Raw genomic sequence first — 19,601 nt, forward strand, 5'->3', positions numbered from 1 at the left:
TTCATTTCCTTCTCTAAATATTTGTTGATTTATTTCCTTCTCTAAATATTTGTTGATTTATTTCCTTCTCTAAATATTTGTTGATTTATTTCCTTCTCTAAATATTTGTTGATTCATTTCCTTCTCTAAATATTTGTTGATTCATTTCCTTCTCTAAATATTTGTTGATTCATTTCCTTCTCTAAATATTTGTTGATTTATTTCCTTCTCTAAATATTTGTTGATTTATTTCCTTCTCTAAATATTTGTTGATTCATTTCCTTCTCTAAATATTTGTTGATTCATTTCCTTCTCTAAATATTTGTTGATTCATTTCCTTCTCTAAATATTTGTTGATTTATTTCCTTCTCTAAATATTTGTTGATTTATTTCCTTCTCTAAATATTTGTTGATTTATTTCCTTCTCTAAATATTTGTTGATTCATTTCCTTCTCTAAATATTTGTTGATTCATTTCCTTCTCTAAATATTTGTTGATTTATTTCCTTCTCTAAATATTTGTTGATTTATTTCCTTCTCTAAATATTTGTTGATTCATTTCCTTCTCTAAATATTTGTTGATTTATTTCCTTCTCTAAATATTTGTTGATTTATTTCCTTCTCTAAATATTTGTTGATTTATTTCCTTCTCTAAATATTTGCTGATTCATTTCCTTCTCTAAATATTTGTTGATTCATTTCCTTCTCTAAATATTTGTTGATTCATTTCCTTCTCTAAATATTTGTTGATTCATTTCCTTCTCTAAATATTTGTTGATTCATTTCCTTCTCTAAATATTTGTTGATTCATTTCCTTCTCTAAATATTTGTTGATTTATTTCCTTCTCTAAATATTTGTTGATTTATTTCCTTCTCTAAATATTTGTTGATTCATTTCCTTCTCTAAATATTTGTTCATTTATTTCCTTCTCTAAATATTTGTTGATTCATTTGCTTCTCTAAATATTTGTTGATTCATTTCCTTCTCTAAATATTTGTTGATTTATTTCCTTCTCTAAATATTTGTTGATTTATTTCCTTCTCTAAATATTTGTTGATTTATTTCCTTCTCTAAATATTTGTTGATTCATTTCCTTCTCTAAATATTTGTTGATTTATTTCCTTCTCTAAATATTTGTTGATTTATTTCCTTCTCTAAATATTTGTTGATTTATTTCCTTCTCTAAATATTTGTTGATTCATTTCCTTCTCTAAATATTTGTTGATTCATTTCCTTCTCTAAATATTTGTTGATTCATTTCCTTCTCTAAATATTTGTTGATTCATTTCCTTCTCTAAATATTTGTTGATTTATTTCCTTCTCTAAATATTTGTTGATTTATTTCCTTCTCTAAATATTTGTTGATTCATTTCCTTCTCTAAATATTTGTTGATTTATTTCCTTGTCTAAATATTTGTTGATTTATTTCCTTCTCTAAATATTTGTTGATTTATTTCCTTCTCTAAATATTTGTTGATTTATTTCCTTCTCTAAATATTTGTTGATTTATTTCCTTCTCTAAATATTTGTTGATTTATTTCCTTCTCTAAATATTTGTTGATTTATTTCCTTTTCTAAATATGTGTTGATTTATTTCCTTCTCTAAATATTTGTAAATTTATTTCCTTCTCTAAATATTTGTTGATTTATGTCCTTCTCTACATATTTGTTGATTTATTTCCTTCTCTAAATATTTGTTGATTTATTTCCTTCTCTAAATATGTGTTGATTTATTTCCTTCTCTAAATATTTGTTGATTTATTTCCTTCTCTAAATATTTGTTGATTTATTTCCTTCTCTAAATATTTGTTGATTTATTTCCTTCTCTAAATATGTGTTGATTTATTTCCTTCTCTAAATATTTGTTGATTTATTTCCTTCTCTAAATATTTGTTGATTTATTTCCTTCTCTAAATATTTGGGTATTTATTTCCTTCTCTAAATATTTGTTGATTTATTTCCTTCTCTAAATATGTGTTTATTTATTTCCTTCTCTAAATATTTGTTGATTTATTTCCTTCTCTAAATATGTGTTTATTTATTTCCTTCTCTAAATATGTGTTTATTTATTTCCTTCTCTTAATATGTGTTGATTTATTTCCTTCTCTAAATATTTGTTGATTTATTTCCTTCTCTAAATATGTGTTGATTTATTTCCTTCTCTAAATATTTGTTGATTTATTTCCTTCTCTAAATATTTGTTGATTCATTTCCTTCTCTAAATATTTGTTCATTTATTTCCTTCTCTAAATATTTGTTGATTCATTTCCTTCTCTAAATATTTATTGATTCATTTCCTTCTCTAAATATTTGTTGATTTATTTCCTTCTCTAAATATTTGTTGATTTATTTCCTTCTCTAAATATGTGTTGATTTATTTCCTTCTCTAAATATTTGTTCATTTATTTCCTTCTCTAAATATGTGTTGATTTATTTCCTTCTCTAAATATTTGTTGATTCATTTCCTTCTCTAAATATTTGTTGATTCATTTCCTTCTCTAAATATTTGTTGATTTATTTCCTTCTCTAAATATTTGTTGATTTATTTCCTTCTCTAAATATTTGTTCATTTATTTCCTTCTCTAAATATGTGTTGATTTATTTCCTTCTCTAAATATTTGTTGATTCATTTCCTTCTCTAAATATTTGTTGATTCATTTCCTTCTCTAAATATTTGTTGATTTATTTCCTTCTCTAAATATTTGTTGATTTATTTCCTTCTCTAAATATTTGTTGATTTATTTCCTTCTCTAAATATTTGTTGATTCATTTCCTTCTCTAAATATTTGTTGATTCATTTCCTTCTCTAAATATTTGTTGATTCATTTCCTTCTCTAAATATGTGTTGATTTATTTCCTTCTCTAAATATTTGTTGATTTATTTCCTTCTCTAAATATTTGTTGATTCATTTCCTTCTCTAAATATGTGTTGATTTATTACCTTCTCTAAATATGTGTTGATTTATTTCCGTCTCTAAATATTTGTTGATTCATTTCCTTCTCTAAATATTTGTTGATTTATTTCCTTCTCTAAATATGTGTTCATTTATTTCCTTCTCTAAATATTTGTTGATTTATTTCCTTCTCTAAATATGTGTTGATTTATTTCCTTCTCTAAATATTTGTTGATTCATTTCCTTCTCTAAATATTTGTTGATTCATTTCCTTCTCTAAATATTTGTTGATTCATTTCCTTCTCTAAATATGTGTTGATTTATTTCCTTCTCTAAATATGTGTTCATTTATTTCCTTCTCTATATATGTGTTGATTTATTTCCTTCTCTAAATATTTGTTGATTTATTTCCTTCTCTAAATATTTGTTGATTTATTTCCTTCTCTAAATATTTGTTGATTCATTTCCTTCTCTAAATATTTGTTGATTCATTTCCTTCTCTAAATATGTGTTGATTTATTTCCTTCTCTAAATTTTTGTTCATTTATTTCCTTCTCTAAATTTTTGTTCATTTATTTCCTTCTCTAAATATTTGTTCATTTATTTCCTTCTCTAAATATTTGTTCATTTATTTCCTTCTCTAAATATTTGTTCATTTATTTCCTTCTCTAAATATTTGTTGATTTATTTCCTTCTCTAAATATGTGTTCATTTATTTCCTTCTCTAAATATTTGTTGATTTATGTCCTTCTCTAAATATTTGTTGATTCATTTCCTTCTCTAAATATTTGTTGATTTATTTCCTTCTCTAAATATTTGTTCATTTATTTCCTTCTCTAAATATTTGTTCATTTATTTCCTTCTCTAAATATTTGTTAATTTATTTCCTTCTCTAAATATTTGTTGATTTATTTCCTTCTCTAAATATTTGTTGATTCATTTCCTTCTCTAAATATTTGTTGATTTATTTCCTTCTCTAAATATTTGTTCATTTATTTCCTTCTCTAAATATTTGTTCATTTATTTCCTTCTCTAAATATTTGTTAATTTATTTCCTTCTCTAAATATTTGTTGATTTATTTCCTTCTCTAAATATTTGTTGATTTATTTCCTTCTCTAAATATGTGTTCCTTTATTTCCTTCTCTAAATATTTGTTGATTTATGTCCTTCTCTAAATATTTGTTGATTTATTTCCTTCTCTAAATATTTGTTGATTCATTTCCTTCTCTAAATATTTGTTGATTCATTTCCTTCTCTAAATATGTGTTGATTTATTTCCTTCTCTAAATATTTGTTGATTTATTTCCTTCTCTTAATATTTGTTGATTCATTTCCTTCTCAAAATATGTGTTGATTTATTTCCTTCTCTAAATATGTGTTCATTTATTTCCTTCTCTAAATATTTGTTGATTTATTTCCTTCTCTTAATATTTGTTGATTTATTTCCTTCTCTAAATATTTGTTCATTTATTTCCTTCTCTAAATATTTGTTCATTTATTTCCTTCTCTAAATATTTGTTGATTTATTTCCTTCTCTAAATATTTGTTGATTCATTTCCTTCTCTAAATATTTGTTGATTCATTTCCTTCTCTAAATATGTGTTGATTTATTTCCTTCTCTAAATATTTGTTCATTTATTTCCTTCTCTAAATATTTTTTGATTTATTTCCTTCTCTAAATATTTGTTGATTTATTTCCTTCTCTAAATATTTGTTCATTTATTTCCTTGTCTAAATATTTGTTGATTTATTTCCTTCTCTAAATATTTGTTCATTTATTTCCTTCTCTAAATATTTGTTCATTTATTTCCTTCTCTAAATATTTGTTGATTTATTTCCTTCTCTAAATATGTGTTGATTTATTTCCTTCTCTAAATATTTGTTCATTTATTTCCTTCTCTAAATATGTGTTGATTTATTTCCTTCTCTAAATATTTGTTGATTTATTTCCTTCTCTAAATATTTGTTCATTTATTTCCTTCTCTAAATATGTGTTGATTTATTTCCTTCTCTAAATATTTGTTCATTTATTTCCTTCTCTAAATATTTGTTCATTTATTTCCTTCTCTAAATATTTGTTCATTTATTTCCTTCTCTAAATATTTGTTCATTTATTTCCTTCTCTAAATATTTGTTCATTTATTTCCTTCTCTAAATATTTGTTCATTTATTTCCTTCTCTAAATATTTGTTAATTCATTTCCTTCTCTAAATATGTGTTGATTTATTTCCTTCTCTAAATATTTGTTGATTTATTTCCTTCTCTATATATTTGTTGATTTATATCCTTCTCTAAATATTTGTTCATTTATTTCCTTCTCTCAATATTTGTTGATTTATTTCCTTCTCTAAATATTTGTTGATTTATTTCCTTCTCTAAATATTTGTTCATTTATTTCCTTCTCTAAATATTTGTTCATTTATTTCCTTCTCTAAATATTTGTTGATTTATTTCCTTCTCTAAATATTTGTTCATTTATTTCCTTCTCTAAATATTTGTTGATTTATTTCCTTCTCTAAATATTCGTTGATTTATTTCCTTCTCTAAATATTTGTTGATTTATTTCCTTCTCTAAATATGTGTTGATTTATTTCCTTCTCTAAATATTTGTTGATTTATTTCCTTCTCTAAATATTTGTTCATTTATTTCCTTCTCTAAATATTTGTTGATTTATTTCCTTCTCTAAATATTTGTTGATTTATTTCCTTCTCTAAATATTTGTTGATTTATTTCCTTCTCTAAATATTTGTTGATTTATTTCCTTCTCTAAATATGTGTTGATTTATTTCCTTCTCTAAATATTTGTTTATTTATTTCCTTCTCTAAATATTTGTTCATTTATTTCCTTCTCTAAATATGTGTTGATTTATTTCCTTCTCTAAATATTTGTTCATTTATTTCCTTCTCTAAATATTTGTTGATTTATTTCCTTCTCTAAATATGTGTTGATTTATTTCCTTCTCTAAATATTTGTTGATTTATTTCCTTCTCTAAATATGTGTTGATTTATTTCCTTCTCTAAATATTTGTTTATTTATTTCCTTCTCTAAATATTTGTTCATTTATTTCCTTCTCTAAATATGTGTTGATTTATTTCCTTCTCTAAATATTTGTTCATTTATTTCCTTCTCTAAATATTTGTTGATTTATTTCCTTCTCTAAATATGTGTTGATTTATTTCCTTCTCTAAATATTTGTTGATTTATTTCCTTCTCTAAATATTTGTTGATTTATTTCCTTCTCTAAATATGTGTTTATTTATTTCCTTCTCTAAATATTTGTTGATTTATTTCCTTCTCTAAATATGTGTTGATTTATTTCCTTCTCTAAATATTTGTTCATTTATTTCCTTCTCTAGATATTTGTTGATTTATTTCCTTCTCTAAATATGTGTTGATTTATTTCCTTCTCTAAATATTTGTTGATTTATTTCCTTCTCTAAATATTTGTTCATTTATTTCCTTCTCTAAATATTTGTTGATGTATTTCCTTCTCTAGATATTTGTTCATTTATTTCCTTCTCTAAATATTTGTTCATTTATTTCCTTCTCTAAATATTTGTTCATTTATTTCCTTCTCTAAATATTTGTTCATTTATTTCCTTCTCTAAATATTTGTTCATTTATTTCCTTCTCTAAATATTTGTTCATTTATTTCCTTCTCTAAATATTTGTTGATTCATTTCCTTCTCTAAATATGTGTTGATTTATTTCCTTCTCTAAATATGTGTTCATTTATTTCCTTCTCTAAATATTTGTTGATTCATTTCCTTCTCTAAATATTTGTTCATTTATTTCCTTCTCTAAATATTTGTTCATTTATTTCCTTCTCTAAATATGTGTTGATTTATTTCCTTCTCTAAATATTTGTTCATTTATTTCCTTCTCTAAATATTTGTTGATTTATTTCCTTCTCTAAATATGTGTTGATTTATTTCCTTCTCTAAATATTTGTAAATTTATTTCCTTCTCTAAATATTTGTTGATTTATTTCCTTCTCTAAATATTTGTTCATTTATTTCCTTCTCTAAATATGTGTTGATTTATTTCCTTCTCTAAATATTTGTAAATTTATTTCCTTCTCTAAATATTTGTTGATTTATTTCCTTCTCTAAATATTTGTTGATTTATTTCCTTCTCTAAATATGTGTTGATTTATTTCCTTCTCTAAATATTTGTTCATTTATTTCCTTCTCTAAATATGTGTTGATTTATTTCCTTCTCTAAATATGTGTTGATTTATTTCCTTCTCTAAATATTTGTGATTTATTTCCTTCTCTAAATATTTGTTGATTTATTTCCTTCTCTAAATATTTGTTGATTTATTTCCTTCTCTAAATATTTGTTGATTCATTTCCTTCTCTAAATATTTGTTGATTCATTTCCTTCTCTAAATATTTGTTGATTTATTTCCTTCTCTAAATATTTGTTGATTTATTTCCTTCTCTAAATATTTGTTGATTTATTTCCTTCTCTAAATATTTGTTGATTCATTTCCTTCTTTAAATATGTGTTGATTCATTTCCTTCTCTAAATGTGTGTTGATTCATTTCCTTTTCTAAATATTTGTTGATTTATTTCCTTCTCTAAATATTTGTTGATTCATTTCCTTCTCTAAATATTTGTTGATTTATTTCCTTCTCTAAATATTTGTTGATTCATTTCCTTCTCTAAATATTTGTTGATTCATTTCCTTCTCTAAATATTTGTTGATTTATTTCCTTCTCTAAATATTTGTTGATTCTATTCCTTCTCTAAATATTTGTTGATTCATTTCCTTCTCTAAATATTTGTTGATTTATTTCCTTCTCTAAATATTTGTTGATTTATTTCCTTCTCTAAATCTTTGTTGATTTATTTCCTTCTCTAAATCTTTGTTGATTTATTTCCTTCTCTAAATATTTGTTGATTTATTTCCTTCTCTAAATATTTGTTGATTTATTTCCTTCTCTAAATATTTGTTGATTTATTTCCTTCTCTAAATATTTGTTGATTTATTTCCTTCTCTAAATATTTGTTGATTTATTTCCTTCTCTAAATATTTGTTGATTTATTTCCTTCTCTAAATATTTGTTGATTCATTTCCTTCTCTAAATATTTGTTGATTTATTTCCTTCTCTAAATATGTGTTTATTTATTTCCTTCTCTAAATATGTGTTTATTTATTTCCTTCTCTAAATATGTGTTGATTTATTTCCTTCTCTAAATATTTGTTGATTTATTTCCTTCTCTAAATATTTGTTGATTTATTTCCTTCTCTAAATATTTGTTGATTTATTTCCTTCTCTAAATATTTGTTGATTTATTTCCTTCTCTAAATATTTGTTGATTTATTTCCTTCTCTAAATATTTGTTGATTTATTTCCTTCTCTAAATATTTGTTGATCTATTTCCTTCTCTAAATATTTGTTGATTTATTTCCTTCTCTAAATATTTGTTGATTTATTTCCTTCTCTAAATATTTGTTGATTTATTTCCTTCTCTAAATATGTGTTGATTTATTTCCTTCTCTAAATATTTGTTGATTTATTTCCTTCTCTAAATATTTGTTGATTTATTTCCTTCTCTAAATATTTGTTGATTTATTTCCTTCTCTAAATATTTGTTGATTTATTTCCTTCTCTAAATATGTGTTGATTTATTTCCTTCTCTAAATGTGTGTTGATTTATTTCCTTCTCTAAATGTGTGAGTCACAATCTTTTTACTGTTTTGACAACCTGCTACTCATAAGCTCTAGATTGTCATTTTATACAATGTTTTAGTTTTGTATACAAGAATAATCTGAAAAAGTTAACTTAGAATATTGGAATCTTTAATGAAATTAATTTTCGTTCTATGATTTTCTTTTTCAGCTCCATATGTGAAAGTTTATTTAATTCAGGCTAAACACACAATCGAGAAGCAGAAGACGACAATTGCAAGGAGGACACTTGATCCTCTCTACCAACAACAATTAGTTTTCAATGAATCCTACCAAGGAAGAGTATTGCAGGTTAGAATTCTTGTTGTCATTTTTTGAATTTATTTCATCTAAACATTATGTTTCATATTGTTGTATATTGGTTTATGTCGGAGGAGATGAAATATTAAAACATGCCATGTGTTATCTAGTGGATGTAAGATATTGTTCTTTTAACAGACAGATAATAAACGTATAAATTGTATGTATGTTGTTTAGCTAGGAGGACATGATATTAACGTGTAAACTGAATCATGTTGTATGAGACTTATCACATGGGATATTTTTACAGTTCATATGTAAGAAGAATAATATATGCTTCATACCTTTTTTCTTGAAGAGCTCTTCTGTATCTTCCCGCTGCTCTGTGACGAACCATGAAGCGATCAGCACCAACCAATTGAGACATCTGTTCTTATTTGTGAAACCATTAAAACCACTCTTTATATTTTTATATTATAAATTTATTACAGTTGCCTCAAATGGTTTTCACAGGATCTGCAGTTAGTCTACATTCATACAACCCGCTCCTAGCTGTCTGTCCACCCCTGTCTAGACGTCTGTCTGCTCTGGTGGTCAATCCTCAACTCTCTCAATCTCTCCAAAACTAACTACATCATGTGTTCTCCCATGTCACCTAATTACGTGTCTCAAACCAACCTAATGTTTCCATCTAGTTATTTGTTTATTCAAATCCAAAAGAATGTTTACATCTATTTTCTATTTTCGCATTCCTTTTGCGACGATTTACACGTCAATCATTTCTTCCTCAATTTAATTGTTTATTCTTCTAATCATAATAACTGATCCAGTGAGCATCCATCGCTCAAATCAATTAATAAGAATACAATAATAATAATAATAATGTTTTGACCATTGGTCCCGCTTGCCACAGTTAACAGATACTATGATATGATCACAGCCTATAGGGTCATAACATTACACTCCTTTCCCTCCTATTTTCAAAAATGTACGGCATACATTTTTCCTATACGCCATATTCTCACCTTATTCTTCACACCTGCGAGCCAGGAAAATGTCAGATAATATCTCTGCTATGCATTTTCAATATATTTTCATCCTTTTTTCAATAAATATATGGCGCAGACATATGTTTTCTATGTCTCCCGTCTTAAATAATTTATTCGGCCGGACCCTTTTTCACGGCCCATATGGCATCATTCAGGGATGTGGGTAAAGTAACCTCATGTTCGTTAACAGCTGTCATTCAGCCATCCCATGCCAATTCCAATATCAAGGCGCCTCCCGCCTTATCTCAAAAAAAATTTCATCACCTATTATTATTTGTTTGAGATATAGCTATAGTACAAGCTTTTATACAAATGATAGAGATGATGATGAAAAATATTATCTTCAACTCATAAGAATAAGTAAATGTGAAATTGATGTATATTAGTTTATGAATGGAGAGTAATTTGGTATCTATAATCATTATAATTAAAGTTTTAGTTGTTGTTGATGGTCTGATGATTGAAACCACTAGATAAAATGTCCTTGAAGTTAACTGAAGAAAATGTACACAACATTTTTGTTTAGTAGAAAATACTTTATTTTGTCAATGTATAAAAGGAATTACAAACAGCTAATAGTCAATGTTTACAAAAATTAAAGAGAGGTGCCATATGTCCTTGTAGATTCCATCCTTGGTGCATCAGAAATGGTGCTGTGCATTAAATAAAATCAATAAAATCAAACATTTGCACTTACTCTAAATACATAACAATTTTATTCTAATAATTTAATTGTATTTTTGTTGTACTTTTTGACTTATACTTTATTTCCTGTTATAGGTAACTGTGTGGGGAGACTACAGTCGAACAGACAGAAAAGTGTTCATGGGAGTTGCACAAATTGTATTGGATGAACTAGACTTATCAAACATTGTGATTGGCTGGTACAAATTATTCCCAACATCATCATTAGTTGGACATCATTCTGGACCATCTTCTGCATCATCGCCTCATACACGGAAAAGTTCAGCATCTTCATTAGAAGCTCTTAGTACTGCCACATCTTGGAATCAGTAAATTTTAACTCAGAATACTGTATACACAAAAAGTATACGATTTATATATATATATATATATATATATATATATATATATATATATATATATATATATATATAATTTATTTATTTATATATTTAGCAACTTGACTGATTTCTTACTAGAATTTCATTTCTCTAACTATTTTGAGCCATTAAACTTCAATTATGTCAAAGATATGATATGACTGCCACCAGATGAATGGTAAATTAAGGTAAATGCTCCTTGTCACAGAGTATGTGCTGTTTGTCCTCAACCTGTGTTGCATGTCATAGACAAAAAGAAAACATTTCCCCATTTGAAGTACTTTGCAGTAAAATTTAAGAGGTTCACTGATATTTTCATTAAGCTAAAAAATAAAAACTATTTTCCTTTTTTTTTTTTAACGTGCATCATCATCTCTAAAATTTCAGAATATAAACCCGTCTCAAAGCTAAGATGAAAATTGTGACCAAACTACTAAAGTAATTGCTTATTTCATGGGGATTATAAAATATCATAACTACATAATGATCTCTCATCTAAAAGGGACAAAAATTGGTTGCTTTTAAAAGCAATTCGGAATTTTAATATTGGAGTTGACATCTAGTTAAGAATTAAATTATGTTGTTATATTATTAATATTTTAACAGAAAGTTAAAAAAAAATTTCACTAAAATAATATCTTCACTGATTCAAGTTTATTAGATTTCCATGAAAATAATGATGAAATTTTCCACTAGAGGATATTCGTAAGATGTGTCTGTTCAAATTGTATGTGTAGCGAAGTAAGTTATTTCAAACTTAAGTATGACAGACCAATGAGAATGTTATTTCAAATGCAAACGCTATAAACTGACAAAGCTTAAAATGTGACAGACTGATGAAAATGCTATTTAAAAGTTAAGCATGATGAACCAATGTACTCTTATAGGTATTTGTGGATGCATCTTATAAAATGTAATCATATACAATGATGTAAGAATCGGAAAACAAAATATTAGTAGGAAATGAATTTACTTTTGTGCAACTTTTAAATATGAAACTATTTTTTAAAGTTTCGAATTTGATTAGAAAAAAATTGGCAAAATGTGATGCATGAAAGAACATGGTTACAGATTAGCATTTGTATTTTGGTATCAATAATAAAAAATGTATTTTTTGTTCAACTAAAATTATCTTAAATGAAGAAATAAAATTAAAAATTCATTTTTTAAACATAGAATAAAAAGTTGATTATACAATTTTCATTAGGCTTATTAATAATTTGCCTTATGGCTCTCATCAGATTACCACACGTAAACAACATTGAGCCTGGTCAGTACTTAGATGAGTGACCATTTGGGAATATCAGGATTATTCCACAAAGGAGTATAAATGGATGTCAACCTTGTTAAAAATCTAACAGGAGACTAATGTCCTGTCACTGGTTACGAGCATTCATCCATTTTGCTTAACATTATTGTTAGCAATGATTCCTTTCGAAGCCGATAAGCAGAGAAAAATGGGATCTGTGTTGTAGTTATCAATAATTTCTATAAAATCCAATTGCATTATGTCGTATAATTTATTTTCAACTATAAATAGGTAAAAAAAATAACACATTTTACTTATTTTTTGCGTGTGTTTTGTTAAATATGATTGATAATAATTTCTAACTTTGATCCAAGCTCTTCTCTAAATTTTGTTACTCTTTTCACTTTAATAATAAAAAGCAATTAAAACTCAAACATTCCCTAAAACACTTTACCTATCGGTGTGTGCATTCAGGTACATATCACTGCTTTCTGCTATTATTACATATTCTTAAATATTTCTTGTTAAACTCAATATTAATTTTTATTGTTGAATTTGATGGGGATAAAGTTTTTATTATTATTATTATCATTATTATTATTATTATTATTATTATTATTATTATTATTATTATTATTATTATTATTATTATTATTCCTCTTCTATTGTAAACTTGTATGCCATTTGTGCCTGACACGTGACAAGCACTGCTTGTGTACCTTACTATTCATTCTCAGTTGAATAAGAAATAGTCAAAATAAATAAGGTATTATTTTATCTTTCTTCATTTGAGATATATGGTTCAGTTTCAATTGATATCCAACTCCTCTAAAATCTAAACTGAAAGAATTAATTAGATATTATTTTTTTAGGTTTGAAAATTTACCAAATACTGATTGAAATACCGATTTTATAAAAAAAAAAAATATAACCGATACATGTCAGATGATTTTATTTGTAGTTTTACAAAAATTCAATGTAATTCTAAAATTAATTTCATATTTATTCATTATAAAATTAAGGCTTTACTATTTAGAGCATTTGAATAAATTTAATACATCTAAATTTAATGTGTAAGCGTGTGTGTATATATATATATATATATATATATATATATATATATATATATATATATATATATATATATATATATATATATATATATATAAAATGAGTTAAACGGAATTTATTACCTTTCACATGTTCTGAAATAAAATTTGATTCCTCTGTCGTTTTGCAAAACAGTTCATCTGTAATACTTGCTACTGGTAGTGTTAGAACTACTTTATATTCTTTGTTAACTCTTCCTACAAAACAATCATAACTCTAAAACCGTTTTCCATTTTAATGTTCACAATATGTTTCTTTAAACTTGTATTAAAATGGCACCTGGATTTTATATTAAAAATCAATAGAATCAATTATGGACAAACTTAAAGCAAAAATTATGATTCAATTGTGAAAAAATATCCCCCCCCCCCCAAAAAAAAATGATTTAAACATAGAATACTATCAACTGCTTTATCACTATTGAATCAGATAAAACAAACGTTTTATCTGAGAAAAACGTAACAGCTAATTTGAAAATTGGATAATGTTGTGGATATTGATTATTTAATTATTTTAATAAACGGATATTTTCAAATTTAAATGGTCTAATTTGTTAACATAATAGATATTATAAGTCAAATTGGTACATATTTTTTTTTAATTTTCATTCAAATTTTAAATGTCTTGAATATTTTCTATAAAAAGAAGATATTAAATATAGTCTTACAATGTTGTTTCAACAAGTGATTCAAATGAATATCATGACTGCCTTTCTGTTTAATACATAAGCTATTTGTTTAATACAAATACTAAGCATGAAAGGTAAATTTGATTTGTTAATATTTCTGCTCTCGTATTTAGAGATTAAATTTTTCATCTTGAGATGAAAAAGTCATTTTTAAGGCAAAACTTTTCTAGAATAGATGTAAAGTTTTATCTAAGTTCACTGTGCCTTTTTTTGTATTCATTAATTAGAAGATAAACAAATGATTAAACAGTTACAATAAATTTAATTTATAATTTTTAATGTCCTTTAGTTATGCATGCAATACACTAAAAAGAATATTGGAATTTTAATAAATATTTTATTCAGATTTTCATTTATAAGAACTTGAATAACACAATTAATTTTATAAGCATTCAAAATTCACTTGTATGATATGTGATTTCTATAGCTAAATATATGCATAAGCAATGTGTGTATGCATGTACATATATATATATATATATATATATATATATATATATATATATATAAAGTCTTTGTCTTTTGCATTTTCTTTTTATCTTTATTCTGTATTCTATTATGATTATATAATGATGGTTGCAACAAGTCTATTTTTTCATCTTGAATGCCATGAGATGAGTTAATTTTCCTAAAAATGAATAAATATTCGCTTTAATGTAAAGCAGTTTTTTAAGAATACAAAACTATTTTTTCAGATAAATATTCAATCAACATGTACTTATAATTCTCTCAATTGTTGCCAATATATTGATGGGATTCGTTTAAAATTACTCAGAAACTTTGTCAGTTTCGTTTTAGAACACTTTTTCATTATCTGCTAAATAATGCTAAAATTATTCAGAAAGTTTGAAAATGATAAACTATGGATTACAATTTTTTTATGATTGGAATAATTTCTGCCATCAATAATTTTCATATCCCATTTGTTAACATCTTTTTGTTTGTCTTGTTTCCTCAAAAAAATTTTTATCCTTATATGGAGCAATTTTAAAGCATCTTTTTTGTGCATCTTCAAAATGTTATAATGTATTATTTTTTGTGTGTCTTTGAAATTTTAAAACATCTTGTTTTTAGTTTATTTTCTTTAAAATAATCCGGTTAATGAGCGTAATATAATGAAATACGGCTTTTTTTATTTGAAATGTTTGCACAGCATATCTATCTTACGTCTCTATTATTAACTGTTCAAGAATTTAAAGTAAATGAGACAAACTGTTGACAAATCGTCGTTGATTGTTTTGCTTTATCTGAGATCTACTGCTGAACTTACAATGTCTCATTACTCTAAAAACATAGTAGATGTCTACATATCATTTATGTTTCGTTAATTTGATCATTTGTTATTTTTAAAACTACGGGTAATTTGCTGTTTCTCAAGAAATATTTTACTGAGAACATTTTTACAAGAATCAACCCGATTCATAAAACAATATCTGCATAATTATGCTCATTCAATCCAGTTAGGCAGACAGAATCTTGTAGATATTTTTTGTTTGTTTATTGCTTTTGATAACTCATTTAGTAAAATTAGCTGTTTATTAGAATAGATATAAATGAGACTTAGACGAACAATTTGTATTGCAAATTTTAATTTTTCAATTCACTTCAATCCATCTGATAAAGTTGTTATAACAAAGTCAGAAAATAATTTTGTAAAAATAAATTAAAATTATATTTTAGAGTTATAGAAATGTCAAAAAAAGTAACGACATTTTGTTTTACAAAAATATTTTTTAAAAGCTTGATTGGGATAGTTTTAGAAAAATGACATATTTTTCTTTCTTTATGAAAATTTTTTTTTTTTTTTTTCAGTTCAATATCGGTCTTCAACATATTTTTCTAATTTTCCTTCTTACATCTCATTCTGTTTTTTTTTTGTTTGTTTTTTTTTACTTACTTAAAATTCTTTTGCAGTAAAGCTATATGTGGTTGCCTTTTCTGTACTCTTCTCATTCTAGTGGTCTCTAATTTTCCACTCAAACATTAGGCAGAAAAATCTTAATATTTCATTCAGTATGAACTTTAATTAAAATATCTTCTTTTTTTTTTCTTTTTTTCTTATACAAATAGCTTAGCCACCACAAGATAAATTTCATAATCAGTACACCAAGTTTATTTTATTTCTGATTTTTAACTCAATCTATTTATTCTTTTGTAAAATACATTAGATTGGTTCATATGCCATAAGAACATTTTAATCTGTACATAAACATTACTTGAATAAAAAAAATGAGTGTGTTCAATTAAAAAAGAATAGAGAATTTAAACAATCAAGTGTTGAAATCAAGATTAAGTTTGAAATGAAATTAGTTTTATATGCAAAACAAAAGCTGATGATTTTTAATAATCCATAACAGAATTTAATAAATTAAAAAAAAATGAAATGGTTAAAAGTCAGTAATTTATGAATGACAAATTATCAAAAAATGTCTGCAATGCATAAAAAATTGACATAAAAGTTCAATTTTGTATGTGTCAAAAATGTAAATATGTAAATATTTACTTTGTTGTCATAAATTGCCAAATTTTAAAGCTTTTGTGGATATATACAAGCCATCAATAAGTTTGATCGGATGTCCTGTTGGCTTGGCAGACCAAGAACAGATTTGAAATGTTTCCTTGAATAATAGTATTTAAGAGTCATTCATTGAGTCAAGTCAAGTCAAGTCAAGTCAAGTCAAGATGATCCCCTGTATCAATTAGACTTTATTCAAATAATTATTGAGATGATTGTATTTAAGCTTCCATTTATTACTGCATGTGTTACGTGTAATGAGCCTATTTGTTGCTGTCATTTAGTATTGCTGACATGAATAATCTGAATCAACTTTTATCTAAAGTAACTACTAATTTCAAAAACAGTTTAAGTATGGACTGAAATTTAGAATCGTACGCCGTGTCTTAAACAGTATTATGTTATCAGATACAATCAGTAGCAAATCATGTTTGCGAAATGCTTTTTCAGAAAATTCACAACTAGAATTTTTTCAACTCTTTTTAGTTATATGTCTACAAATCTGTTCAAATCAGTTCAAATCTTCAAGTAACAAAAAATAAATATTTTTAAAAAATGTTTTCTTCACTTTAATATTTTAATTTAAAAACTCTTATTTGTAAACAAAGTTAATTTTTATTATAGTAAATATTAATGCTTTAAAAAAGTTCAAATATTCAAGTTAAAAAAATAATCTAAAGATAGTAATGCTGTTTTCATTCTAGACTTTTATCATTAAACATTTTCAGCAAATAATGTTTATTTTTATCACACAGATAAAATAAAATTTTCGATTCAACTGCAAAAGTGGATCATATCACGAATTGAATTAAAACAATTGTTTCCCTTTATGAAACTTGGCAATATGGATGTACACTTAAACCATAACTAATTTATTAAAAAGAAAAAAATGCTCCTTCAACTTTGTATTCAAAATATATCTTATACATCATAACATAAAATATAAGTAATTCGTGCTGCAGTTTTTTCAGCACCTACAGATGAGCTGCCATTAATGATAACTCTAAATTTGACATTTGTGTTAGTTTTTAATAGTTTCCACATCTTTGAGAAAATATTGCTACTGTATTTGAAATATGTTTGAGGTGCTTACTGTGTCTAGCATGGGTACAAAATCAAAATCTGTATTGTATTTTGTTTCTGTAAAATGGTTAGATGTTTTAACATTTAAATTCAGACAATTAAAGATTAAAAGCTGAAACTCTTTTTCAAGTTAATATGATTAAAGATTTTTAACATTGATAATAAATGGAGTTGGTTACTCTTTTGCCCTCTTTTTTCTCCTTCTTCTTTCTTACGAAGATGATTAGATTATTACTATTTCTTTGCCTACTTTATCTGCTGGCATAGTTTGGTGTTATATTCAACAGATCACAGGAACTGCCTTATTGCGAGAATCGTCATAATCAATAAAAGTTTAAAGATGTTTGTAAGTCTTTTTTTTTTGTAGCTTAAAAAATAGTGTTAAAATGAAATTATTAGGATGAAAATACTTTATTTTTGCTTCTTTTTAGAAAGATAAGATTTTTTTTATTTTATAAAACTATGAAACATTATATGTGTGTGTGTGTCCAAATGGTCTCAGCATGTATATACACAAAAATAACAAAATAAAGAAAAAATGTACATCTTGCTATAGACAATACCATAATTGAATCACATACGAAACAATAAAATACTGAAATAATCACTTTTTATTTTTATTTTTTTTTGTGAGCATCTACATATCAAAATTAGTGGACAAGCAAAAGTGTTGTCATGAATTTTGCCATTTGTGAATGCATTGGTTTTCATTTTTTTCTTGTAATACCCAATGCTACAATATCATATTTTTGTGTGTGTGTGTGTGTGATATGATACAAATTGTTCCAAAATTAAATTTTGTTTTAAAATTTCTTAAATTTGTTTTTGATTCCATTTTTATAGACAAACAAGATGTGTCGAAAGTTCAAAGGTTATTTTTATGATGGCATAAGAAACAAAGGGAAAGATGCCTTGTTTCATTTTTTCATTGTTACAAAAATATAAGTTTTTCTTGAATTCTTGTTAAAATCAATCTTTATGAATTAAGAAGTGTCTGTTATGATTAGTGTGTGTGTGTGTGTGTGTGTGTGTGTGTGTGTGTGTGTGTGTGTGTGTGTGTGTGTGTGATGGGTTTAGTGTTGATATTATGCTTGCCTACATAAGATATCCCCCCCCCATTTTTTTTTTTGAACTTAAGTACATGGTGCATTTCCTGATTTTTTTTCATTCGGTCTTCAAACTGACTAAAGTAAATCTCTCATGACAAAAACCTTCAAACTTCCACAAAGATCTTTTGTTGACTAACCATCATTAAATAAGCAAAAGATTTTATTTTATTGAATACAATTCACTATTGTTTGTCACACCATTCCTTAAGCTTGTTACACTACAGTTTTCCTTTCTTTGTTACACATGATTTCTCTTTTGTTACATTATTATTGTTACAATATCACATGCAATGTCACATTTCAAACATTCAAATATTTTATTTTCACAATTTTTAAAAAATTTTCTATTTTCAATATTTGCTTTTCTTTTAGGAAAGTTAGTAATATTATGTTTAGCAGTACTCAGGAGGCTTTAGCTTTATGGGTTTTTTTTTGGTTTTTGTTTGTTTTTTGTTTTTTTACAGTTATAGTATACAAAATAAAATGTTAATTTAATTTCCCTAACTTCAATTCTATCAAATTTCCATGCTTGAAAATAAATCACTATGTGTTTGAATAAAATTTTTTTAGTTACTTATAAAATGTCTTTTTCTTTCAATTAGTGATGAACATATCATTCAAATTATTGGATTTTTAATGATAAAAATCCATCAACCCTGACAATGATTATATGGTTGTCATTTATTTGTTCGATTTTGTTTAGTTTTTCAAGAACTGAATAATTTCAGTTCTCTCCCTTAAATGATTAAACTTCATTTATTTTTGCTATGCAAATAATTAATTTAAGGTTTAATTTCTTACTATTTACTAAACCTTTTCTTTGAAAGCTGAAAATCTGATAATTACAAAATTCTTACATCTTTTCTAGCGTTCCAGAATTCAATAATTAAAAAATATGTACAGCTTCAACATAATTTC

At 25.0% G+C, this 19,601-nt stretch overlaps 1 protein-coding gene across 7 annotated transcripts in view; it reads left to right on the forward strand.

Moving 5' to 3' along the window:
- Nucleotides 1-10,895, forward strand: part of LOC145296047 (regulating synaptic membrane exocytosis protein 2-like) — an 874,180-nt gene extending 863,285 nt beyond the window's left edge. For all 7 annotated transcript variants that reach the window (XM_080142091.1, XM_080142092.1, XM_080142093.1 and 4 more), the window contains 2 exons: nt 8,728-8,867; nt 10,646-10,895. In XM_080142091.1, the coding sequence (XP_079998217.1) occupies nt 8,728-8,867; nt 10,646-10,882 (377 nt within the window). In that variant the 3' untranslated portion in view covers nt 10,883-10,895. The remainder of the gene's footprint in view (nt 1-8,727; nt 8,868-10,645) is intronic.
- The last annotated feature ends 8,706 nt before the right edge of the window (nt 10,896-19,601 follow it).

This window comes from Euprymna scolopes, chromosome 16 (genome assembly GCF_053919585.1).
Source record: "Euprymna scolopes isolate OS-2025 chromosome 16, ASM5391958v1, whole genome shotgun sequence".
NCBI lineage: Eukaryota > Metazoa > Mollusca > Cephalopoda > Sepiida > Sepiolidae > Euprymna > Euprymna scolopes.